This window comes from Dipteris shenzhenensis, unplaced genomic scaffold (genome assembly GCF_047967505.1).
Source record: "Dipteris shenzhenensis isolate YYH24624 ecotype China unplaced genomic scaffold, Dip_SZ_1.0 scaf0077, whole genome shotgun sequence".
In the NCBI taxonomy this organism is placed as follows: domain Eukaryota; kingdom Viridiplantae; phylum Streptophyta; class Polypodiopsida; order Gleicheniales; family Dipteridaceae; genus Dipteris; species Dipteris shenzhenensis.
Window position 1 is genome coordinate 52,896 of NW_028239384.1, and position 24,752 is coordinate 77,647.

The 24,752-nt window shown below is 49.3% G+C and overlaps 1 protein-coding gene and 5 non-coding genes across 6 annotated transcripts; 3 read left to right on the top strand and 3 right to left on the bottom strand.

Annotated features, from left to right (window-relative positions):
* Window positions 1-3,141: 3,141 nt before the first annotated feature.
* TRNAH-GUG (transfer RNA histidin (anticodon GUG)) lies at window positions 3,142-3,214 on the bottom strand. The gene has a single exon. It is a non-coding gene; the product is annotated as a tRNA-His (tRNA).
* A 148-nt stretch (window positions 3,215-3,362) lies between these two features.
* Window positions 3,363-3,446, bottom strand: TRNAL-CAA (transfer RNA leucine (anticodon CAA)). The gene has a single exon. It is a non-coding gene; the product is annotated as a tRNA-Leu (tRNA).
* A 2,884-nt stretch (window positions 3,447-6,330) lies between these two features.
* Window positions 6,331-6,413, bottom strand: TRNAC-GCA (transfer RNA cysteine (anticodon GCA)). Its single transcript has one exon. It is a non-coding gene; the product is annotated as a tRNA-Cys (tRNA).
* An 8,672-nt stretch (window positions 6,414-15,085) lies between these two features.
* TRNAV-UAC (transfer RNA valine (anticodon UAC)) lies at window positions 15,086-15,158 on the top strand. Its single transcript has one exon. It is a non-coding gene; the product is annotated as a tRNA-Val (tRNA).
* Window positions 15,159-16,070: 912 nt separating this feature from the next.
* On the top strand, window positions 16,071-16,144 carry TRNAD-GUC (transfer RNA aspartic acid (anticodon GUC)). The gene has a single exon. It is a non-coding gene; the product is annotated as a tRNA-Asp (tRNA).
* A 6,594-nt stretch (window positions 16,145-22,738) lies between these two features.
* LOC147879176 (uncharacterized) lies at window positions 22,739-24,542 on the top strand. The gene has a single exon (XM_087372296.1). The coding sequence runs from the start codon at window positions 23,445-23,447 to the stop codon at window positions 24,075-24,077; it is 633 nt and encodes a 210-aa protein (XP_087228422.1). The 5' UTR covers window positions 22,739-23,444; the 3' UTR covers window positions 24,078-24,542.
* The last annotated feature ends 210 nt before the right edge of the window (window positions 24,543-24,752 follow it).

Here is a 24,752-nt window from a genome sequence, read left to right on the forward strand (position 1 = left end):
CGGTTTTGGAGCAAGCCTTGAAGATTGCTTGATTTCAAGTCCATGGCTGGTATTAGGGTGGTTGGTTGGCCCACCTTTGAGACAAGACGTGACATGTCCTTTCCCCCAACGGTCACGCACTAATGCCGGGAGTAAATCACATTACGCCCCATGTTTATCTTGTTCGTGAAGGGCTCTCTTGCCGGCATGTTTGGCGGGAATGTGGTCTAAAGTTTAGTTTTTTTTCTTCGCCGAAAAGCTCTCGATACACTGGTGCGTGCATATGGCCGGAAAACCTTTGGTTCAAGATGAATTCGGCCAGGGTGAGAACCGGCGTGTTGGCATTAACGATCATGCTCTCATCTTTCGAATCAGTCGTTACGGGGTCAATGAGCTAGCTCATAGCTACGAGAGAGGTTCCCGCCGGAACGAGGTTCTGGGGTACGAAATAAAGCGACGAGGATCAACGAGTGGGAACGAGAGCATTTTGGTGGTGGTCCTCTGGACCCCTTCGGAAGTTCCAAAGGATACTCTTAGGTGGGGTTCCTGCCGGGCCTTTTGGTGGTGGTCCTCCGGACTGTTTAAGTGTTGGTCCCGGGGGGTACTTGGGTCTCCCATCCAACGCATTTTTGCTTGCGCTAGCGGTTCCTACCGAACCTGACCTGCTTTCATCTTGGAACTCGACCTGCTTCATTCATCGCCGAGGGCTGGGGCACTCGACCGCAAAGGGGGAGAAGCTTTCACGACTTCCCACGGTATGGCCATTACTCTTAAAAACAGCTTGCTGGTTTCACCGTTATGAGCCAGTTATTGAAAAAGCGTTCGCACGCTTATGGGGCAAAAGGCCGAAGGAGGACTCCTTTTCCTGCCTGCCTGTAGGTTTTTGTGGTCCTCCGGACTCCACAAAGTCGTAGCTCTTTGATTTACCCCTAGCCACAAGTCATCCCCGTATTTTGCCACATACGTGGGTTCGGTCCTCCAAGGCCTCTGTGGAGAGCTCAATTCAACCTGCTCATGGCTAGATCAATCGGTTTCGGGTCAAATAGAAACAACGCCGAAGATTCAACCTCGTTGCGCCTACACCTAATGGCTTAAGCCGCTGTTTCCATTTACTCGCTGACCCATTATGCAAAAGGTACGCCGTTAGAGTGTGCCGAGCGAGAGCCGACAACGCAAAGCTTCGCTCAAGGGTTCTATCGAACATTAGTGGCTTCGCCTCCGAAAGCTATAGCGCTTTCTCAGCCTCGCGTATGCGTTCTATCGAACATTAGTGGCTTCGCCTCCGAAAGCTATAGCGCTTTCGGAGCCTCGTTCCTTCGACTGATGGTTCGCATCGGATTTCAGGTTTTCTATTGCACTCCCGGCATATGGCGGGGTCTTTTCACCTTTCCCTCACGGTACTTGTAGTACGCTATCGGTCATTGAGGAATACTTAGGCCGCGAGGGTGGTCCCCCTTAATCACGTAAAAGCGATCATGATTCAAACACGGTATCCGCGTTTTGCAACGGTAATCAAACCTGCCAGGAAAGATCTACGGGGCTATCACCTTCTTTGGCCAGATCTTCCAACCTTTTCAGAATTCCTTGAGGGGGGGTTTCCACCCCCCCCCCTTGCAAGTTCCCCCCCGCACGGGGCCGGGGAAAGCGGGGGTCCCCCTCTCGGGGCCCTTTCCCCTTTTTTTGCCTAATCCGCTTCCGCTCGCCGCTACTAACGGAGTCTCAGTTGATTTCCTTTCCTTTAGCTACAATGATGTTTCGGTTCGCTAAGTTTTTCAAGTCCGAGGCGGAGCCGCAGCACACGGCATGCCCGGCAAGCTTGGATACGGTTTCCCGATTGGAGATCCATGGATCACAGACGGTATCTCCCCATGGCCTTTCGCCTTTGAAAGCGTCCTTCCTTCTCAATGCCCAGGCATCCATCCAATGCATTCTTTTCGATACAGTAGGAATTGAACCTACCGAACACCGTACAAAATCTTAGGCAATGAGTGTCCGGTTTGTGATCGCGCAACACTCAACCTGTGACTGCGTCTCCATTGGTGAACTGAAAACGCCTCAAGCCTTGGGGACTCAACCAGTGAACCTCAGAATTCATTCTTGCCCAGGCCAAGACATTCCAATGACCTTTCGGTCGTCGAAGCGCAACTGCAAACTCCCGATCAATTTTCATGGATGATTGGTGACATTGAAGAAAAAAGCCGAGGTTCCATCCACTACCAGATGAATGAGAATTCTGCGTGGGCACTCGGGTGTTTCACCTCATTTGATTTTCGATCCCTTGACACCAAAAATACCGCCGCGTTCGGATGGAAACGCGTGGTAGCGTTTTCGCCACGGAGGTAGGAAACGCCTTAGTTGAGAGAGATGAAGAACGGTAGGCGTTTTTCCCGAGGCGGACAAAGAAGTCTGAGAAAGCGCTGGGAACCCCTTTCATTAAAGTGCCATTCTCTTGTAGAAATTTCGTTGTGCCGGCACTTACCTCGCCTAGGGGCCTCTTCAGTCCCCGGGCAAACGGGTTCTCAGAGGGGATCTGGCAGAAATGGATAATTTCATATATGATGGGTGGGCTGGTGGTAAAGTCTTTAACTGGATTGACTGTTCCAGGTTCCGTAGCTTCACCTCTTCCCAAAAAGAAATTGAAATCTGCTAAGAGGAAAAACCTGAATGGAATGGAATGGAATGGAATGGAATGGAATGGAATGGAATGGAATGGAATGGAATGGAATGGAATGGAAGTACCAAACTTATACTCCGAAACGATATGAGCTAGGAGTTCGAGATTCCTCTTGAAAACAGAATCCCAGCGGTTCCCCCGGCGTGGGGGGAGTGTGTAATCCTAGCGGAGCTAAGATCACAGCGCGTGATGTTGCGTGGAAGCTTGTTGCCCACTACCCCATGCCCGGGATTCCGATCCCGGCCCCCCGTCGGTTTTTTCGAATCTCTGGCCACAACCAAGAAATAGGACATCAAGGCAATCCACCAATCAATCCCCTTGCCCGGCTTCGGTCTACAGCTCGGCCTGGCTGAACGTCTTGGTTGGCGTTGATTGGTCTTCTGTTTTGGGCTTCGACCGAAGGTTCTCATCCTCCTTCGAACTCTATTTCGCTATGAGGATAGCAGCGCAAAGTAGTCGGGATTCAAGCGTTGGGATGATGTGTTTTTGGCGAATAACGGGATTCGAACCCGTGTTTTCAAATTCACAATCTGACACTCTGACCCATTGAGTTATACTCGCCCTTGGGGCTCCCCGCAAGCAAGCCCCAAGGGCCCGCCCAACAAACCAATTCAGACACGCCCATACTCGCTATCGGATTCGAACCGATAACCCTTGAAATGGAACAGATTCGAAGTCTGTCGTGTTTACCAATTTCACCAAGCAAGTATGCTCACTATCGGACTCGAACCGATAACCCTTGAAATGGAACAGATTTTGAGTCTGTCGTGTTTACCATTTTCACCAAGTGAGCAAACGGGGGAAGCAAAGCTCCGGGGGCGGAGATCAGAATCTCTTGCTGCTCCGCCCGACCCACCCGGGCCCCCGTCCGCCACTTTCTTCTCTAGACACCCCGGCTCCGCTAGACGGAGCTTGCTCTGGCTTGGCCGGACCTGCGGTTCTTTACCGAGGGCGGGAGGGATTGAGGCGACCATGCCGACCTGGAGCAGCAGCCCCCTGTAGCTGGCTTGAGGTCGCCCACGCTTTCTCGTGTTTATCAACCCTTTCGTTTTGCCTCCTCTTTACCGATTCATACCAGTCCATCTACGATCCGAGTAACCTTTTTGCCGAGTGTGCTTGGCGCAAAGCCCTTTTTCCTGAACGAGATATAAAAACTCGGATTCTTATTATTATTATTGGATTACTACTATTCTACTATTACTGTCATTCCCAATTGATATTATCATCAGATTCCCATTATCCTTATCACTATCGGATTATTAGAATTATTGCCCTATTCCTGGCAAGGCGGAGAACCCGGGAAGAAACCCAATCCTTTGGTCCCTACCTTTGGCCTTCATCCTTTACTAGTATTGGAGCGAAAAGTATTGACCCATACTTTAGGTAGGTCACGGAGTGAGACCTCGATTTGTTGAGAGGGCCACTTCTCCCGGGGAACCGGAGGGAGGAGGAGTTCTGTTTCGTTGAAACGATGCCCTACAGGCACTAACCTGAAGGGCTGGCAAGTGCCCCGGAGGTGCACCAAGTACCTACCCCGGAGACCTACGGAGAGGTAAGTAGCCCGATTGCCAAACCGACCTACGGGTAGCCCCGGGGGGCTGTCAAGGTAACCCGCCCGAAGGGAAGGGCAACAAGTAACCCAAGGGGAGTGTGGGGGTAGCCCCGCCTCGCAGGCGGGGTGGTAAGGTAGCCCGGTGGCCCCGGGATGAAGCGCTATCCCGGGCCGGCTCCCAGGACCCCCGCTCGCCCCTATGCTATGGGGGGCCTCTCTGTGCCGGGGAGTCCCCTTGTGGTTGGCTTTGCAGGTCGGCCTGCCGGCTCCCCTCTCGGGGTATTGAAAATTACTCGACCGAAGGGAAGAGGCCCGGAGTAGGCGGGTCCAGCTGGTTTTGGAAGCCGGTTGGCTAGAAGCATATTCCTGGGCTTCGACTCGATTTCTATCGATTCCCTTCGATTTCCGTCTTGGTGATGTTCCCCATAGAAGCATGTTTGATAAGCGCTTGTTTCGATTCCCGTGATTCGGGGCGATCAGCAGAGGCCGGGTCTTTCTCTTGTTATGGAGTCGGAGCATTGTGGGATAGAATTTCTATATGGAAGGCCTTCAGTGATCAGTTTAGTTCGACCTCGCGTTGGCATCGACCACTGCTCATCAATTGCATCGACACTACGAACCACGAATTGCATCATCAAGTAATAGTTGTGGTAGTTAGCCTAAACTTCTCAAACTCACTCCTTGGCCTAATAGGCTGAATTGATGGGAAGGCCTAACTGTTCAAATTATTGGTGATTCAGGAAGTCCTTGTTTGTGCTGTTTGTGGATGAGGTCCATATTGATCGTTTAAGTGCAGGTTTTCCGTTTTAGTCGGATACCTCCATGTTAGTGAGCCATGGTTTTGCTAGAGCGAATAGGCGTCTACGGCTATAACCGTCATCCAGCCTTTCCTAACGTCATCTGAGCAAGGGAAATCTTGATTTCCCAATTTACCGGGGGGTGGTTTAGAGATTAAGATCCTAGCCATGAGGATAGAATAGCTGAGGGCTACGAGGTGGATCGTTAGATGAACCGATAGGGAACATCTAGGAGGGTGTGGATCTGACGATCGAGAGAGTGGGACAGAAGCCGGGTAGGATATAAGCTATCTTTTTCACCCTGTTAGCCAGGGGTTAGCAGTATTTAATGGAAAATTGGGTAAAAAGAAAGAAAGTTCCTAGCTGTTCGACCCCATAGGTTGGAAGCTGTATGCTTCCGGCTCGAAGCTAGAAAAGGAGGATCATGGAAAAGCTGTATGTCGGAAGTTGGATCCTGGCTGAGCTGTTCAGAAAGACCGATTCGTAGGGAATGTGCTGATCGAAGGCTTTATCCAGAGATCGAATGGTAGGCATAGAGCATTTCGTCGCCCGAGAGGCAACTACGTGGTCGAGATATACATTGCTGCTGGGATTGAATTCCAGAAGGTTCCTTGGAGAAGCCGAAGCCTTGCTCTCGGGGGTATCCTTTCTGGCCGGTGCACATCGCTCGCTCGCAGCGCAGGCCAAGGATCTTTGCTTCTAGCCAACCTTGGGCCAAGGATCGGATCTTCCCGTTGCGTGGCTGCCCCGATCGCATAGCTTGCTTTCGACAACAAATAGGAATTCCCGTCGTAATGAGTAGGCTGGTTTATGAAATCCGAGATCCGAGGCACACTCCGCCCTAGAGCTATACACGCGCACAGGCCAACACTTTTTTCTATTCTATTCTATTCTATTCTATTCTATTCTATTCTATTCTATTCTATTCTAAAGGTCATTCAAACCAGAACAGAAACCAAATGCGGGCAATTTACAACGCAAGAAAGACAACTCGACTTTGGGGCACTCCGACAACCACCGGCACCATCGGGGAATCGAACGAAGAGAGTTCGTCCGCTAGGTGTGGTCGAACTGAGGCATGAGGGATATCAAGTAGTTACAACATTAGAGACCAGACATTCGCGTTCGCGGGATGACAGCGATCAAACTTCCTCGCTTCACTCAGTAATAGGAATCATAGGATCCTCCTCCGCAATTTCTTTCACTTGGTCAATCAAATAAGGGCTGGCCGGGGCTGGCTGGTTAGATATTGGATGTTCGAGCTTCCCTCCCCGCTCCCCTCTCATTCTTCGGTTGCTTCGCTTCTCTTTCCTAATTTGCTTCGGCATTGGGAGAGGCAGGATTCGAACCTACGTAGAAAACCTTCAACAGATTTGCAGTCTGTCGCTTTTAACCACTCGGCCACTCTCCCAGTAAGCTTCGACCTTCTGAGCCGAGATCGCGAGACATTGATAAATCGGTCAATCCACACGTCCTAACCCGTTCCAATGGACTAATCAAACAAGTAGAAGTTCGAGGAATCAAACAAGTAGAGGCATTCCCCAACGGTATATGATCCAATGTGCACTTTCTGCATCCTACAGGACTCGAACCTGTGACCTTCAACTTAGAAGGTTGTTGCTCTATCCAACTGAGCTGAGAATGCTGTACATTACTAACCACTTCGCGAAGAAAGAATGGGAAAGATGGGTACCTTTTAATTAATTAACTTTTTAGTCTCCATTCCTTATATACTACAACCGGACCGCCGCGAACACTGATAAACGCGCGTTCTGAACAAGCAGCCACTGGGGGTGACATAGACATATGTATACTTCCATATCTGTATGTCAGTTATTTCGGCCGTCGGCTGGGCGGCATTGAAGAGATCGGGAGTCAAGTCTGAATAGCGGTAACGAATTTTCGTTACCAATCTCGCAGTAAAAAAGCAAACGAAGATTATCGTATAATAATCCATGAATATTCGAAAAAGCGTAGCCATTCATATTACACCTTTTACTTAATAACCACCTGCGAATTGATGACCTCCTTGTGGGGTTGGTAGCGATCGAACAATCAAAGGCTAAGTACCAGCTGTATTTGCACTTTCTCTGTTCGGTGCTTTTGTCGTTAGCACTCTTTTGTTCATTAATCAAGCGTGTTCGTTCCGTCCGGGCATCCTAGTAAGACGCGGAACACCCGATCCCATTCCGACCCCGATATGTGAAAGGCGTTTTCTGCCATATGTACTGAGAATTATCGGGAGACGTGGTTGACAGCCCGGACCCTCATGCACACTCGTGCTGTTTGTCACTAAACATTCGAAAAAACGAATCACAAACACCCTTTAATTTAATTCCCGAGAGGGGAATGAATTTATGCCGACAATGATGAGGGAGGGTTTTGATGGGGCCCGACCCTTTTTCCCATGAAAAAAAGCGAGATAGATTAAAATTGGTAAATCGATCGGCTGAAAGCCGAACGTTTGCGGTTCGAACCCGTCTTGCCTGCCTCGGTTTTGCACCTTCCGTACAATTGAATGGTCATTTGGTGGCGCTAGCCATTCTCCAATTTTGGGCTTAATGCTGGTATGTGGCATTTATTGACCGATTATTCGTTAGAGATGGGCCTTTTTGAAACTTTTTTTAAGCACCAGAAGCCTGCTGCGAGCACAACCAAGATTCGCAGCGGAATTTTTATGTGTGTTCCTGCTAGTGAGAGAATTTTCAGCTGCGGCGAAGTGTCCGCTAGCAGCATGGTGGGCGGACCGGGGCCGTTTGGCTTTTGCCAGCAGTGAAAGCATGAATCGCCTACATTAGTAGCGGGGTCGTCGGGGTAGCGTATGATCTACGCTATCCCCTTCGGCCCCCCCGGGGCTCGTCGTAAGTTATTGCTTAGATGGCAAAATCCCCCAAAACCCTTGATCCTGGCTCAGAATGAACGCTAGCGATATGCTTAACACATGCAAGTCGAACGTTGTTTTCGTCCTTACGGGGCCACCAACCGCAAAGCCGGTTCCCCCCCTTGGTGGTTGGCTTTGCCTTCTTCTTAGGCAAAAAAAAGTGGTTTGGATTCGGTGAAGCGAAGCGTTTTCTGCTTGGTGGGGCCCCCCCCACCCCCCAAACAGAAGTGTACCACCGGCAGGATCCGCCCCGCCTTTGCTTGTCTTGTCAAATGCCCCACGTGAGAACAGTTGGAAACAAAGTGGCGAACGGGTGCGTAACGCGTGGGAATCTGCCAAACAGTTTGGGCTTTTTTCTCTGACCGGGGAAACGCGAAGCGCAGAAGGTCTTCCGACCGTCTTAGCCTTTGTTCGTTTCGCTAACCAAAGTGCTTGTAGCTCAATTGGATAGAGCACCAAACTACGGATTTGGGGGTTGAGAGTTCGAATCTTTCCAAGCATGGGTCGAAAACAACGCGTAGCGTTTTCACAGGGAAGCGCGCAGCGCCCCGCCTATCGATCAACAAAGGAACGTCGATAAGTCATCAAAGTTTCAAGTCAGTGGTTCCAATCCACAACGAAGCCGCGGAGAAAGCTATAGCGCTTTCTCCGCTCCGCACCCGGCTCTGGTTCCGCTGGCGGAAATAGCTTAATGGTAGAGTATAGCCTTGCCAAGGCTGAAGTTGAGGGTTCGAGTCCCTTTTTCCGCTTGCAGAATTACGTCCTACGGCCACTCGGGTTTTGTTCCTGACGTTTATCAGTTTCTCGGGTTGTGGCCGGAGGGTTCCGGTTGGGCCGAGGTTTCCGAATTTCATAAGAATTCCGCCATCAAAAAGATCATGCAAGAAGGCAGTATCTTCCAAACAAATTCCATAATCTGCGAATCCAGCTTTGCCCCGCCACATCCTTCCTGCTTCGTATAATCCAACCAACCAACGGCAGGGACTTCATCAACCTGGCAGGAATTCATCGATCATCAAAGAAAGCCGGCGAAGCGCAGCGACCGAAGCAAGCGATCCTTGCCCAAGGCCTTGGTTGAAACAAGTCCTCAACCCTTAGCGAAGTGTTAACCGGATCAACACCTCAAACCATCTTAACGGTGAGGTAGTCATTCCAGCCTTTACTTCGCCGAATGGGATGGTTAAATAATACGGCGAAGCCTAGAAAGTGGAAGGCTCAAAGTAAGCCTTCCACTTCGTTCGCTTTGCGAACTACTTGCTAGCCTGCAAGCCAAGAAGATCCCACATCGAAGCTACGGAGACCGGTCGGTTGATGATCGAATTGTCTCCAGTGTTTGGATGCAGGACGAAGAGACCTGTGCGCCCTTCAGCCTCGGGATCTGGAATTTGATGGTGAGCGTATTGGCCTAGCCTTGTGAGACTCGTCCAATGGCAAAGGCTAAAGGCGCGCCCGCCCCTTTCTTTGTTTTTGTCGGGTAAGCGCTACGCGCAGGCAAAAAGGCATAAGGTATATTGAGTATTTTCTAACTGTTATATACCTCATCAGGAGGTAGGATGGTACCTATAGCTGAGCTTAAGCTCGCCTGCCTAGCAGCCTTATTCCCGGAGAAAAAAGCGCAAGGCGTTTGCCTCGCCGGCGGCGTTTGAGGCGAATAGCCGCCTTGCCAGCGATTAAGGCAAATAATATATTACGTATGAGTTGAGATATGTATTACATACGTGATACTGATCATATACATATCAAAAGAGAACAGTAGGAGTTAGCTATTCGATTGCTCCGCCAATGATTTACGATATTGAATAGCCATTTCTTCCTTCTGTTCTGGGGAAGGCAGTGTCTCTCTATTTCATTTCTATGGGGAGATTTTATAGAATTATAGTGAGGTTCAGGGAATACCACAGCATTGGGTTTTTCATACTCGACCTCCGAATAGTGTGGATAATAATAGTCCAGATAATGAAAATAAAAAGGAGAAGTTTTTTTCCTCTCATAATGGAAGAGGGGATACTTTTCAGGTATCCAATAACCTTTATGACTGAAAGGATAATGGGAAGAATCTTTATAAATAGAGAGATAGGAGGGAAGTCTCGAAGGAGATCATTTTCTTTATTTCAGTTATTCTGTCGATTTTCTAATTCGTTCCCTCTTTTCTTTATACCATGCTATGTCTGGTTTGATAGGATCTCAAGAAGCTTCTTTAATAGGTGTGGGATCACCGCAGGGTACTGTAGAACCAGGAATATTGACTATTTTGGGATTGGCATAAATATGTTTATGACTTGTTGGCTACCTGGCTTATAAAATATGTTCACGAGAGGGAATACGAACCGGAATAACGTCCGATCTTTTTTCTAGAAAGGGTAGAAGATTGATGTGTTTCCCTTTAATAGTTTTTAGTAACGGTTTGAGCTTTTACATCTTTCCCTTCATGAGTAATCCGTAAGAGGGGGACGACTTTCACGAAGTATGTGATTTTTCGGAGAAATCTTCAGATTTTCGTCTTTTGGATGGTTTTTTCCGGAGCTCCTTTCGAAAGGAGGGAAACCCCAAAATTAGGTCGGCCAAATTCCCAGATTTCCCTCTTTTCCATGATTTTTTCAGAAGCCTCTCCCTCCGAATAAGGGGAAATCCCCACTCCCGAATAAGGGCTCTCTTTCTCGGATTGAGTCTTTTATGCCGAACATTTTCTCCTATTTGACGACGAATTTTAGATCCTGATGCCGACGTATTTGTTTCTGTCCATTATCTTTCCGTCTTTGATATTCATGACAGTTTGTGGTGTTTGGGCAGAGAACGCTTGGCGTTTTCCGCGTTGCCACCTTTTCCGCGCTTGCTTGGAAGTTTCGAATGCATGAGCATAGCCCGTATGCACGGGAGCTTCGAATGCATGAGCATAGCCCGTATGCACGGGAGCCCCTTTCCTTCCTGCGCTACAGCCGCTTCCCGAGCTTCTTGCCCGCGTTGCGGCACCCGCTTTTCCCTTGCTTGGAAGGGGTTCTCTTCGTTTTTCAACCCAATCACTTTCAGAATGCTATGGATTTTCGGAAGACTATCAAAAGGATACGCGAGAATAGGCAAATACAAAATCTTGCTGCCAAAGGCTGCTGCCAGAGCCTCATTTTTCCCATCTCTAATTCCATGGGGTTCTTCCGGGGAACCGATGGCGCTTAGCCCGGACCAACCCGAACCGAGGGTCCCTCCCCCAACCCCGAAAAGGTAGGAATCTGTTCAAATCTGGTATCGGCGGACGGTCGGGGATCTCTATGTCGGGTGTTTGGTCTAACCCCTCACCTGGCCGAAGGGAACCTCTCAGCAGCAACAGATAGATTTCCGTTTCGCCTGCAAAGCGCGAGGCTGGAATCGTTCTTTGGAGAACACTTAGCCCAAGGTTGGGAAGCTTGGATCCGGGGTACCTCGTTTGAGGTCCCGTTCGCGACTTCTGCCCACCGGGGGATAGACGCTCGCGGTTCTGGCGGCGAAGTGGTAACCAAAACCTATCCGAAAGGATGGAGTTTCGAGATTGGTCAGCCTCTTGGGGCTTACTCGTCTTGGCCTTGCTTTTCTTTGTGCCACCATATGGTGGTCCGAATCGCAGCCAGGAGATCCGGTTATAATAGGATCTTCAGAAATTCTGGTGTACTGGGAGACGACCCAGTAATAGGTGGCCGCCGGGTGGCGAATATATATCGTTGATTATGCCCCGTATAGATGTCACTATCAATTCGAGTAGGAGCCAAATATCTAATAATGGTTCTTACGAATCTGCCAAACGATTTATTTGGCGGAACATTGATGTGTCGCCTATCTCTCCTAAGTGGATAACCGCCGTCCGTAGATCATCGGCGATAACTTTATCCCCACTGGTGGAGAGGCTCCGGGAGTACCGTGAGGTACGGATAGCCGAAACTTATCGACTATTCGGAGCCGGGTATAAGGTGCTTGTTAAGCCCCCCAGACACGGGCGTTGGCTTCGGCACAAAATAATGATGCATTCACCGTCGGGACCTTTTCCGATCCCGTTGCAGTGGTGGCTGTCTATTGGTCAGACAAGACCACGTGACGCATCACATCAAGCGCTTCTTGGCGGCCATTAGGCGTTGGGAAGAGTGGAAGGTTGACTTCCGGAACATACCGATACTCATCTCAACGAATGGGTCCGGGACGGGAGAAGTACGTCCTTTCGTCCTGGGTAAGACAATGGACTGACTATCTCTCACCGAGACTGGTAGAGATAATGGAAAGGGGACACTACGACGTGTCGGTGTGGTGGAAAGCGATTAATGTCGTTCCCACATCACCGGATTATCCGAGGGCTGTGAAAAACAGTCAGTCAAAGGTATGGAACTATGTTCCGCATCTGGGATGAGGTTTCCGCACCGATACGGGGTCCACGGGTGCTAGATGAGGCATCATCTGGCATCAAGCCTTGGGTCACCCAGAAAGAGCAGGAAAGGCTCGGATGGGGGTAGGGGGGGAGGATGAGAATCGGCGGTTGGCATCCGGTTCAGTTCGGAGAAGAAGGGTTGGCATGTTTATGTGTTCCGCACGTCAATATCGAAATCCACGTGTCCCTTGAGATGGGCAAGAAAATAAGGCTGCAGGGAGTGCAGTTCAGAATTGACGAACCGAAGGCAGGGATAATCCCTGAAGAGAATACACGAGAAGCGTCTGGGAATTGTGTATTCTAGAAGGGTAGTGGTCTAATCCACGGCAACCACTAACTCCTCCTGAAGGCTAGAGAGGGGTAGGGAACGAAAAACTACTGACAAGGTTATTCAGATTTCCACCCTCTTGATCAACTACGAAGAAGAAAACATGACAAATAAACGGAGTCTTGCTATCATGCTCACGGTGATAGGTTCCTAGAGTCAACCGGTCTCCGGGGGCTACGGCCAGAGGTAGAGCAACGATCGTTGGGCAGGCTCTATGGCTGGTGTGGATGGCGAAGGGAAAGGGTCCGAACGCCCGTAAGGGTGGTTCGCCTGGCTGCGTCGATCAGAGGTAGTTCCGAATGGGACCATCCAATTCGGCTGGTAAACGCCTAAAAAGACGGGACAGTTGTCGGGAGAGACCTTGCGGGCTTTTTTAACTTGTCAAATCTCTTTCGAGAAACGGCTAGTTCTAACTCCGGACCAGCGGCAGTTGAAGCTTACTCGGGAGCATCATAATATTAATGATCAACTCCCACTTCGCATCGAGCGGATTAGATTCTTGATTTGCTAGATTGGCTAGAAGGTGCTTCTAAGGCCGAAGAGAATAGGGAATAGTTGGGTTTTCGGGTTCTCTATCTGTTTCATAAACAATGGCTAATGAGCCGAGCACCTCGAACCCGCTTGACGAGAGAGATCCTGGAAGATCGAAGATCGACCGACCCCTGATAGATTACGCGCGACATCGAAGGCACTTGGCACGATAGCTTCTTTCTTTGATGAGCTGGCCGAAGGGCAGCAAGGGAGTTAGAAGCTGGTCTGAGGTCGAAGACCGAAGGTCCAATACGAGATGGAGCTGAAAGCAACATCGAATGAAGGCATTGAGATTGGATGCTGCTGGGAGATCTTTGCTCGACCTACCCCCCGCCTAATGATCGAGGGAGCTGAAAGCGACTGAGATCGTAGGGTTTGTTTGCCAAAATAATGGGAATGGTCGATCACTTCGAGGCGAAATAAGAAAAATTGTTTGTTGGCTCTCCGAATAAAACATGATAAGAAAGAATGCCTTTTTGAATGAAATGGGTTGTTTGGCTTTGTCGAATCCAAATGGGGGGACACGAAGCAGAGGCAATCGACGCTGAGCGAATGAATTCAAACCATTTGTTTGCCAATAAAATTCTAATTTCATGAAGAAATTGCTTATTTATTGACCCGAATGGCTGAAAGAAATGACCAAATTGGATGAATAATTCGCCCCAGCAGAAGCTAAAGGGCTATCCGACTTGGCTGGGTCGATCTCTGATACTCCAGCATCTCTGCTCCCTACCGGCACAAGATGAAATATCTCGGGATTAAAGCCGAGAGAGCCAGAGAAAAACGTATAGAATGTGCTCTTCCCCCTGTTGGACTAGGATTATTGCGAAATCGGATTATTGTTATCTGTGCTAGTCAATCATGAAAACAGAGCGATCTGTATTGATCTATAAATTTGCGTATTATAATGGAGCCACGACTGATTTGACCTTTTTCTTCCGCTTCAGGAGAATAGTTCCAATGGTAGAACAATGGTCTCCAAAACCAAAGGTTAAGGGTTCGAATCCCTTTTCTCCTGATTACCTAGCTCGGTACGAAGAGGTTGCGTTTCTTTACCACAGACAAGTATCATACTGGATATGGGGCACATAGCGCTGGGAAGGTCCAGAAAGATATACAAGGACCAGCTATTGCCCGGTTCGACAGGGCCCTAGTAGAGGTAACCAAGGACAAATGGGCCTCAGCCGCCTATTCTTATTTCCCCCAGTCGTACAAGTTCGAGATACTGGCGTAGCAAAAGTGCGTATCATTTGGGTGGCTAAGGGCACCTCTCTAGGCTACCTCCGGCCGGCCATCCGGGCCATAACAACAAATCGGAGGCGGTTCGCCCTTGGGATATCTTTTCCGCTTTTAGCTCCTCCATCTCTTGTGCCGGACGGGAGGGAAGGACGGTCAATTCCGAAAGATTTTCCTTCCTTTGCCTAAGATTTGGCCGTTTCTCCATTTCCGCCATTTCTTGTTTTGGAAATGGGGGTACTTGTTGGTTCCCTAACGGGAACCCCAGCAACTCAGCGCTTTATCTCCGGAGAAGCGCTTTTGCGCGCTTCGCTTCGAGGGTTATCTCTTTCCGGAGCGCGTTTCGCGCCCCGCACGCCATTTCTCTCGGGAATCGGGGAAGGGAATCTCGCGGCCCTCTTCTTCAACCGGAAGCCAGGCCACTTATCCACCACTTCGCTCTAACTAAAAGGCCGAGGGATGGATGCACTTCAATGGCGCAGCGACTCAGGGCACAAAGCGATGAATTACCGGTAGGGATATGTAGTAAGATAAAGCGTCGAGCGATCAATGGAAGAACACCATCGAGAAACGCACCACTCATGGTGTGCTCTTTGATAGTTGATGATCTGGCAATTCCAAGCAAGAGGGCCGGGGGGACGAGAGGACCTTGCCCGAGGGGGGACTCGATACGGGCCGGTAGGCACCGTAGAAGGAAAGGGAGGGCTGTGAGCCCCCTGCAGAGGGTAATTAGCTCAGTTGGTAGAGTGCCTCGTTTACACCGAGAGAGTCAGCGGTTCGAGTCCGTTATTACCCAAGGTTGGTTTTCCAAACCAAACACTGTAATTATGAATTGAATCCGGCGTATGGTTTTCAAATCCACTAATTTGATTGATGGTGGTACAACCACGGGAATCCCGGAAGGGGCAGAAGGAGCGAGCCCGCTTTATCCGCATGACGAAGAAGAAAAAGCTGAATAATACTTGCAAAAAACGTTATCACAGTTGAATGAGACGGAGGAAAGTGGCAGGCAGCCATCCACTTCGTGTCGTGGATGGCTGCCCGCCACTTTCTTCTCACAAAGCTTCACTGCAGCTCCATTGGCTACACGAGCGCAGCAGACGCTTTGTGTAATTCATCCACACCTGCGATTTCTCCTTCGGACTGCATCGCAGGTGTGGAACCACTAAAAGCTTGACAGATGGAGGCAAGGTTCGCAGAGAACGTGAAAAACGAGCAATTCTTTCTTTCTTGGAAACCGAAGAAAAAGAAGGTGCGCTGTCGCATGGCGTTTTCTTGGTTTATGGTACAATTCAAACTACTAGATGGTCATGAAATCTGTGGACCTTTCAATTCAATTGAAAAGCGTTGGGCGAGCGGCAGGGCGTGGCTCCGCTTGCTGCATAGCGAGTAAAGGCCGGGGGGCGGCTGGCTTCGCCTAAAAACCGATCCGAACTTGCAGATTGTGCCATTACTACTACGAGGCCCTCGAAATGCGACAAGACCACGGGTTGACCAACCTTCCTACTGCCACCGCCTTCAGGTGCGAAGCAGGGAGCCCTAGCCCCCGCCCGGCGCTGCGCGGGCCCGCCACGGCGGCCACTCACTTCATTTTCCTCGAAAGCCTCGTTCAGGCGGAAGATATAGTTTCAACCTTCGGATCTCTACTGGCATAGCCGTGCCGAGTGGAAAGATCCCGATGAAGAATCTACGATGATTCATGACGTTTGGGAAAATAGCTTAGTTGGTTAGAGTGCTGGTCTGTCACGCCAGAAGTCGCGGGTTCAAATCCCGTTTTTCCCGGTGAAACTTGAATCAGATTTCCTACAAGCAACGTCTCTGGGAAAAACCCAGTCTTGACTGCTTCTCGAATTTTCTAAAATTTAGTAATGACACGAGTTATTCTCCCTCCGATGGTCCACCCCGCCAAATTCCGTCCGGGAGGGATGGAAGGAGAATGGGAATCGGGATGATGCTCCGGAAGATGGGAATTATCCGTGCAACGATGCTCCGAAGCGTGGTTATTATCCGAAAGAAGGGAGGGAACCTTCGAAATTTACTAATTAGGGAGGAATGACAGGGAAAAGGGCGACTCCGTGGGATGTCTCGATAACAGAACTGACGGGATTGTACGTGGGTATAGTATCGATGAACATATTAAGAATTTCGCTACGACGCAGGGACTTTCCGAACAACTTTGGGATTTGAATGCGAATGATTGGGAGAGTTGGTTAGGCTGTTTCGACAAGTACAACCTGTCATTGGAGGTGTGGCAAAAAATTGCACCGCAAAAAAAAAGGGAGATTCGATATCGAAAATTTGAATGGATTCAGAGGGATCGGGGGAAGCTTTCTCGCTGAGCACGAATATGTCCTTCGTGAGAAACGAAACGATTATTCCATCTATACCGAAACCCCGTTCCTCAACCTAAAGTTGTGTTTTTTTGCGGTTTGGTGATTTTCTCACCAAACCTGAAATGGGAGTTTATAGATCATTTGAGTTTTTACAAATCGGAAGATTAAGAACATGAACTTCTCAAATAGCTACACCTGGTTCTGGGCCGGTTGATGCGAATACTATCGGAGGAGGAGCGGGATGTGCTAGTAACGGAATACCCATCATGGGTAACATAGTCCGAGCAACACTGGAAAATGTGACTAAAGTATAACCAGCCACTTTATTGGCAAATAGACATATTCCTAAGCCCGATGCACGAAAACCGAGAAGAATCGACTCGACTTTTATTCGATAATTCAGACAGGGATTTCACCACCGAAAGTCCTACCACAAGTAGAATGGCTAAGTCCTTAAAAACACCCAGCGGCGAGGTAACCGTGAAAGGAAAAACAGGGCCGAAGGATTATCATCCATCTCAGCAGCCGCGGAGAGCTCCTCCTGATCCGCGGGCAGATTCTGCTACTTCAGTTTCATGGGCAGCGTCATCGTATGCATCCGCATAGGTTTCGTGGACCTGAGCTCCTTTCGCCGCAATTTCCCCCATGGCTTTCTTTTGTTAACCCCCCCTTCCCTTCTGAAGTGTCAGCCAACTCCTATAATCCTCTTTCCTCCCCTTCCAAGAAAACCATGCTTGGTTGGATCAGTGTGGGCTGATGTTTTGTCCCACTGGAAAAGCCGCCGAATTCGTCACCAACTGGAAAGCGGAAGCGACTCACTGTCTCGTCTCATTCTCGGAGGCGGGGATGCTCTCAAATAGCTAACAGTGCTTTCGACTAAAGTTCCATTTCCTGGCACGACGGAGCTTATACTGTTTATTCGTGCAACGGTGCACGACGCTCTACCATCCCATTTAGAAATGATTCCGCAACCATTTGCGTACTTGAACGCAAACTGAATAGTAGTAATTCATGCTATTCCTCGAACTCAGACCACAGAGCTTCCTAAGAACTGGGAAAATGCTATGAATCTGTTTAAATAGCTTCGCCTCTTGCCCTAAAAGTCGCTCCGAAAATGTCACTTAAAGTCTTTTAACTGGGGGAAACAAAACCCACTAGACGAACAGCTACTAATACCTCCTCGTTATATACTGATATTCATTCCGAACTCGAAACACTAGAGATTGAAATAGCAAATAAAATCAATTCGCGCGTAAATCGTACTTATATTCCGTTGCTCTTCCCCGTCCGTTCTTGATATTTATGGCAGTTTAAAGGCTGGCAAAAGAAAAGGGCTAACCGCATTTCTGGACTTGTGCCGAGGGAGAAGGTTCCTGCTGGCCGGTTTCTTTCCTCATCAGGAGATAGGTTACACCTATATGCTTTGCTTCAGTTTCCTGTTCGGTAGAAGTTTCCTGCTTTAGGTGAGTGCAGGGGAGAAGCAAGGGAAAAGCAGAGCGCTTCCATGAAGGGAAAAGCAGATGGAAAAGCTTTAGGTTCCGGGAAAAGCTTTAGGTTCCGGGAAAAGCTTTAGGTTCCGGGAGAAGCTTTAGGTTCCGCTTCTGGCAAAGGTTTAGAAAAATGGGTTCAAGAAGGTTAGGTTCTTCAACGGCGCCACTCGAGATGGAGGCTTAATTACTCCTCCATCGGGAACCCAGGGGAACCGCTTTGCCTAGCTGATCCTTCTAATACTCAATTCCGGCAACATGAATCCTCCATCGGCAGGGGAACCGCTTCCTGTTTCTTCCTGCCTGCAAAGCCTAGCTTCATCATCTTATTCGTGATCGCTTCCCCGGAATGCTGCCAGCAATAATCGAAAGAGGATTGGGATCGAGGGGAAGAAAAAGAAGCGGAAAGCTGTTGTTCATTCCCATGGAACAGATTCGAAGTCTGTCGGGGAAGAGCCACTTTCCCAACCCAAAAAAAAGTGTTGTTGCCCTCAAGTTTTCCTGCTAGCCCTTGCCGTTGCTAAAAGTGCCATAACATTTTTATTGACCCAATTTCCCCTCTCTCCTCTCATGAAGGCTAGCGTTTTCGCGCGCGGGAACCCGACAACAAGAACGCGGGGTCTACAGGTCAAACGCCTCCAACGAGTGCTACTTTCCCTGCTCGTACGCTGGCCTTCTTGCCTTCAAATGATTGGGTTCCCCGATTGGTTATGACGCGAACCCGCTAGATCAGCCAAAACCATCTGCTCATCCCACTGAAAGCCACTCCACAAGAACGAGAGTGCTCAACGATGGGCAAGCTCCTTCCACTGAATCCGCTGATGCGTGGCTAATCGAGGCTACGAGGCACAGAGCCAAAATCCGGGGTCCCTTCTGGGCTGGGAAACCTGGATAAGTTCATAAGTTCTAGGCCCCTAGAAAAAAACTCTGTTCTGCCCGCCCATCGTCCGAATCATTCGTCCGGAACCGAGCTGCCAAGGCTGGAAGCGAGCATTTGATCCGGTTCACGCGTGAAGGAGAGGTGTAACCACACAGACATTCCGTGGGATGGTAAGGTGGAACCCCCCCATTCCCCTAATAAAATGAATGAATTCTGCAATACGGGGAAGAACGGTACGAAACGATTCCAATGGTTCCCCGGGGTAGGTAGGGATTCAGGTAGGTATGACATAATTTTTTGGAACGGAAATCGAATTATTGGGGGGAAAAAATAGTACTACCAGTTGGATGCAATACATGTGTATTATTTCATTCAATACTGAATCACCCACGGAAATGGCACCTGAATCAATTACCATTTTAACCAATCGAATTGATCGATACGAGTCGATCTTCTATTCCGCTGGATAACCGAAGCAATGGATAACCCAATAGCAGCTTCGGCAGCTGCGACGGCTATTACGAATATGGAAAAGATTTCTCCCTTCATTTGTTGATCGTCAAGAAAATTGGGGAATGCTACGAGATTTCTATTGACGGCATTCGGAATCAGCTCGAGACACATCAGTGCCCTAACCATGTTTCGACTCGTGATTGATCCGGAAGAGCCACCCGAAAAGCAAGCGATTTTCCCGCCATTTCCCGAGCCATTTCTTTTCCGAATTCCAAATCCTGCCATTTTCCCACCTTATAGAATGCATGCATGCCATTTTTCCACCCGAAAAGCAAGCAAGCTCCGATTCGATCCAAAATTCATCGTCGAATATTCCGTATCAGTCACCGACGTTATCGTATAATAATAAGAAATGATTGTTGCTTTCGCTTCCATTACGGGTAGAATTCTTTCATTCTCTCGAAGATCAACGTAAAGTAAGATTAATCGTCTCGCTTGGCATGAATCATTAGGGTTTTCTGGTTCTGCGTTCTCGGTTCCTCGAAGAGATTCCAGGAGATTTCGACCGGAAGGAAGATAAAGGTCTGCCGAAATCACAGCGGGAAGGCCTCAGGCTGCCCGACTCACCACCCTTTCTAGTTAGTTCGAATCCGACTTCCGTTCATTATGACTGCAAGGCTTGTTGTGACGACTTCCAATTCCAACCGTGGGTTTTCGAGCATACGCTGAAAGTGGTGGTGCCTCCCCGAAAATCCCGCTCAAATCCCCGCATCCCGCCGGCAACACAACGGCCCGTAAGTGATCGCCTAGATCTACCCTCGAGGAGGACGAGGGTTCATCAGCGGAGCGGTTCCCCGATGGACTACTGATCGCATCCTCTTCGGGAGGCCCTGCCCCGTGTCTCCTCCTCCATGAAGGGATACATCCATATTGGTTCTGGATTAGCTCAGTCGGTAGAGCAGTGGACTGTTAATCCATGGGCCGCAAGTTCGAGTCTTGCATCCGGAGTTGGGAGCCAAAGGCAAAAGAAACCGAAAAATTTCATAGAAATACTTTCTTTTGTTCACTGAATACGGTCCACCGGGATAACGTGAAGGGAAGCCTGCTAAGCGCCTGAAAGCTCACTATAAGCAATGCCTCAGGCTTATGGAATTCGAACAAGAACTTCAAAATGAAACCTTGAGACGAGTCGTCGGGCATATACAGAAGTTCATAACATGGAGTGTGGTTTGGGCGATGCAAAGCAAGTATGGCTTTGTATCATGGAGCAGTTTCTATCGAACCTCCGAACCCCAAATCACATCATCATTGAATAGGGTTCGGCTCAGAGAGAGTTGAACTGGATCAATGAAAGAATAAATACTCGAAGAAAGGTCTTCACGCCCTTCCCTTCCCTTCCCTTCCCTTCCCTTCCCTTCCCTTCCCTTCCCTTCCCTTCCCGCGTGGAGGAGGAACCGTCCAGTATCCCCTCCGTCTTCAAGTATTTCCTTGAATCTGCAAAAACTATCCGGAAACTCAGAAAATATCTCGTTTCCGCGTTTTTAACCAAAAAACCGAGTTTGATCCTGGCTCAGAATGAACGCTAGCGATATGCTTAACACATGCAAGTCGAACGTTGTTTTCGTCCCTTCATGGAACAGTTGAAAACAAAGTGGCGAACGGGTGCGTAACGCGTGGGAATCTGCCAAACAGTTTGGGCCAAATCCCGAATAAACGAAAGCGAAAAAGCTTCGATAAAGCGTTAAAGCGCTGTTTGATGAGCCTGCGTAGTATTAGGTAGTTGGTTGGGTAAAGGCTGACCAAGCCGCAGATGCTTAGCTGATCTTTTCGGACGATCAGCCACACTGGGACTGAGACACGGCCCAGACTCCGTGGGGAGGCAGCAGTGGGGAATATTGGACAATGGGCGAAAGCCTGATCCAGCAATATCGCGTGAGTGAGTGAAAAACGTCGCGTTAGCGAGGAAGGGCAATGCCGCTTGTAAAGCTCTTTCGTCGGGTGCGCGATTGTGACAAGACTCGAGGAAGAAGCCCCGGCTAACTCCGTGCCAGCAGCCGCGGTAAGACGGGGGGGGCAAGTGTTATTCGGAATGACTGGGCGTAAAGGGCACGTAGGCAGTGAATCAGGTTGAGAGTCAAAGGCGCCAGCTCAACTGGCGGAATGCTTTCAAAACCAATTCACTCGAGTGAGATAGAGGGGAGTGGAATTTCGTGTGTAGGGATAAAATCCGGAGATATACGAAGGAACGCCGAAATAGCGAAGGCAGCTTTCTGGGTCTCTACTGACGCTGGGGTGCGAAAGCTTGGGGAGCAAACAGGATTAGATACCCTGGTAGTCCATGCCGTAAACGATGAGTGTTCGTCCTTGGTCTGCGGATCGGGGGCTCAGCTAACGCGTTAAACACTCCGCCTGGGGAGTACGGTCGCAAGACTGAAACTCAAAGGAATTGACGGGGGCCTGCACAAGCGGTGGAGCATGTGGTTTAATTCGATACAACGCGCAAAACCTTACCAGCCCTTGACATATGAACACTTGACGTATGAACACTTGACATATGAACAAGTGTGCTTGTCCTTAACGGGATGAAACGAAAATTCATACAGGTGCTGCATGGCTGTCGTCAGCTCGTGTCGTGAGACGTTTTTGGTTAACTCCTATAACGAGCGAAACCCTCGTTTTGTGTTGCTAAGTGAGCTTTGCCGAGCCAAGGCCACTGAAGTGAAGAGGCTCATCACCTGAAGGAACCACCACTAACCCGGCTAGGGTGGCGAAAGAGGAGCACCATAATGCATTGTTGTTGCTCGGCCTATAGTAAGTATTCGTAAAATTTCGCATTTTCGGTTCCGGTTGGTGATCAATTAGTTAGCGAGCGAAGCGAGCGTGCAAGCGCGCTAATGGGATCCCGGGCCCTAAGGCAAGGGCGGTGAAGGCAGTTCAGCAAGGATTGATCCGAGTTGTTTAATAATACGAAATTTTGTAGATGGATGACCGGCACTTTCCCGCAAGCAGGCAAGTGGGAACTGGGAATCCGGAGCTACGCTAGCCCTCTTTCGTTAGGCAAGCCTGGTGGCACAGGGCCGGTCCTTGAAGTCGGCTGGTATGAGAAATTCTTACTGGCAAAAGCAGAGAAGGATATTCAGGCACGTCGTGATCGTGATTAGCTAGAGGACTAAGCCATTCCACTTCCAGAACGACGTGCGTTCCGTCGCACAGATCGATTTCCGGCAGCCCACCAAGATATCCAGTACCCCTATGTATCCAACACCTGCTACATGGGAACCGCATTGGTAGTAGAGCCTAGGGGTTTCCGGCATACAGGTCAGGGCAAGTTCGGGCTGGGGCTAGGCATGTGAAGGTCTCCAAGGGCATGTGAAGTCTTCCGAATCGCATGATCTTATCCCGTTAGGGAGAGCGAACCGGCGCTACACCTCACCTAATGTCTGCTACCCTACAGGATATTAGCCAATTCGGAAGGGAGGGAAGGAAGGACGGCAGATTACTTTGGCCGGGCAGAAGTGGGCACTTTCCTTTAGGGAGCCACGTGCAAATCCACTGAGAATGGAAATTTCGTATATAGAATCCGCAATTGGACCATGGAGTGCAAATCCACTGAGAATTGTCCAAGGAATGGAAATTCAATCTTGCTTTCTTTGGCGTACCCACCGCGGAAAGGCATCGATTCCGGGAAGGAATTTCGGAATTGCGTATTCTAGTGGATGCGGCAAAGGCTCGCCGCACCCACCAAGAAGTTGGGCTCGCACTATCGTATCTGTTGGGGGAGCGTTGGCTCGCACTCCCCGGCAAGTTGAACGGTTGAATCATGTTGGCACACCATCGACTTTCCCTCGGCACCATTCCACGGGTTCGATTCCGGGATAGCCTTAAACTGCCATGAATATCCCCAGCTTTAATAACCAACACCACAAGACATGCCTGGAAACGGAAGAATGATTACAGAGCAAATGGCGACGAGTATCAAGGGAAAATTGAGGATTCTACAGGACGACTTCGCCGAACACATGGGCACGCTAAGAAACTTCCCCGGCCGCCCGGGGCCAGGCGATCTCAGTGAGCTCTCGGAAACCCTTTTTGTTATCCGTGACGCCACCCTGCCGGATATGCAATCGGTAGCGAGGCCTTTGGTGCAATTCGGACCGCCGTTCGATGAGTTGATGGAAGCTATAGACTGGGCTCTCGCCCCCCTGTGGCAAACCCCGCTTCCAAATTCACGCCGAGGCCTTCAGCCTATCCTGCCCCTATTGACACGAGTTGGGATCAAGTGGGAACTCACCGTAACCGAGATCACCGAAAAGGTAAACCTGGGGTTGGACGTGCGAATATGGGATTATTTCGAGCCAAATGTGTTTCTTTTTTATTTTCCTCCTATTTATGAATTTGCCCCTATTTATCTCTATTTAGTCATCAGTTTGCTACTTTCCTTGATCCTAATCGGTGTTTCTTTCGCATTTACTTCAAAAGGTTCGGCTTATCCGGATAAATTGTCAGCTCACGAATGCGGTTCCGACCCACTTGATGATGCCAGAAGTCGTTTCGATATATGATTTTATTCGGTCTCCCCTCCATTTATTATCCTCGATTCGGAAGTGACCCCTTTATTTCTCCGGGCAGTATCTCCGAACAAGATTGGTTGGTTCGGATTTTGGTCTATGATGGTGTTTGCATGGATTTTGACCATTGGATTTTCTCATGAATGGAAAAAGGGCGCTCCGGATTGGGAGTAACCGACGTTGGAAAGTCAAGCTCCAACGAGGCAGATGCATGATAAACGCTTGGCAGCTTGTTAGGGCCGTACGCAGAAGGAAAAACCCAGATTGCGAAATACGCCAAATACTACTACTACTACTACGGCCAGATGACTTTCGATTCTTAAATAGCCTTTATTTCCTACACTTAACTAGCATTCGATAGATTATCTAACTCTGAGCAATATAAGTTATCGGCGGGGGTTTGGTTCGTTAGCTGGTCCTCGTTCAGTCATTTAGATCATTACCGGCGTCTTCTCAGCTATGCATCATACACCCCATGTCGATCCGGCTCTCAACAGCGTGGAGCACATCATGAGAGATGTGAAAGGAGGCCGGTTGCTTTGTTACATGTATGCCAATGGGGCCAGTATGTTCTTCACTGCAGTTCATATTTATATTTCCTGCGGTTCGTATTATGGAAGTTATACCAGTTCTAGGGAATTCATTTGGTGTCTTGGAGTGGTCATCTTC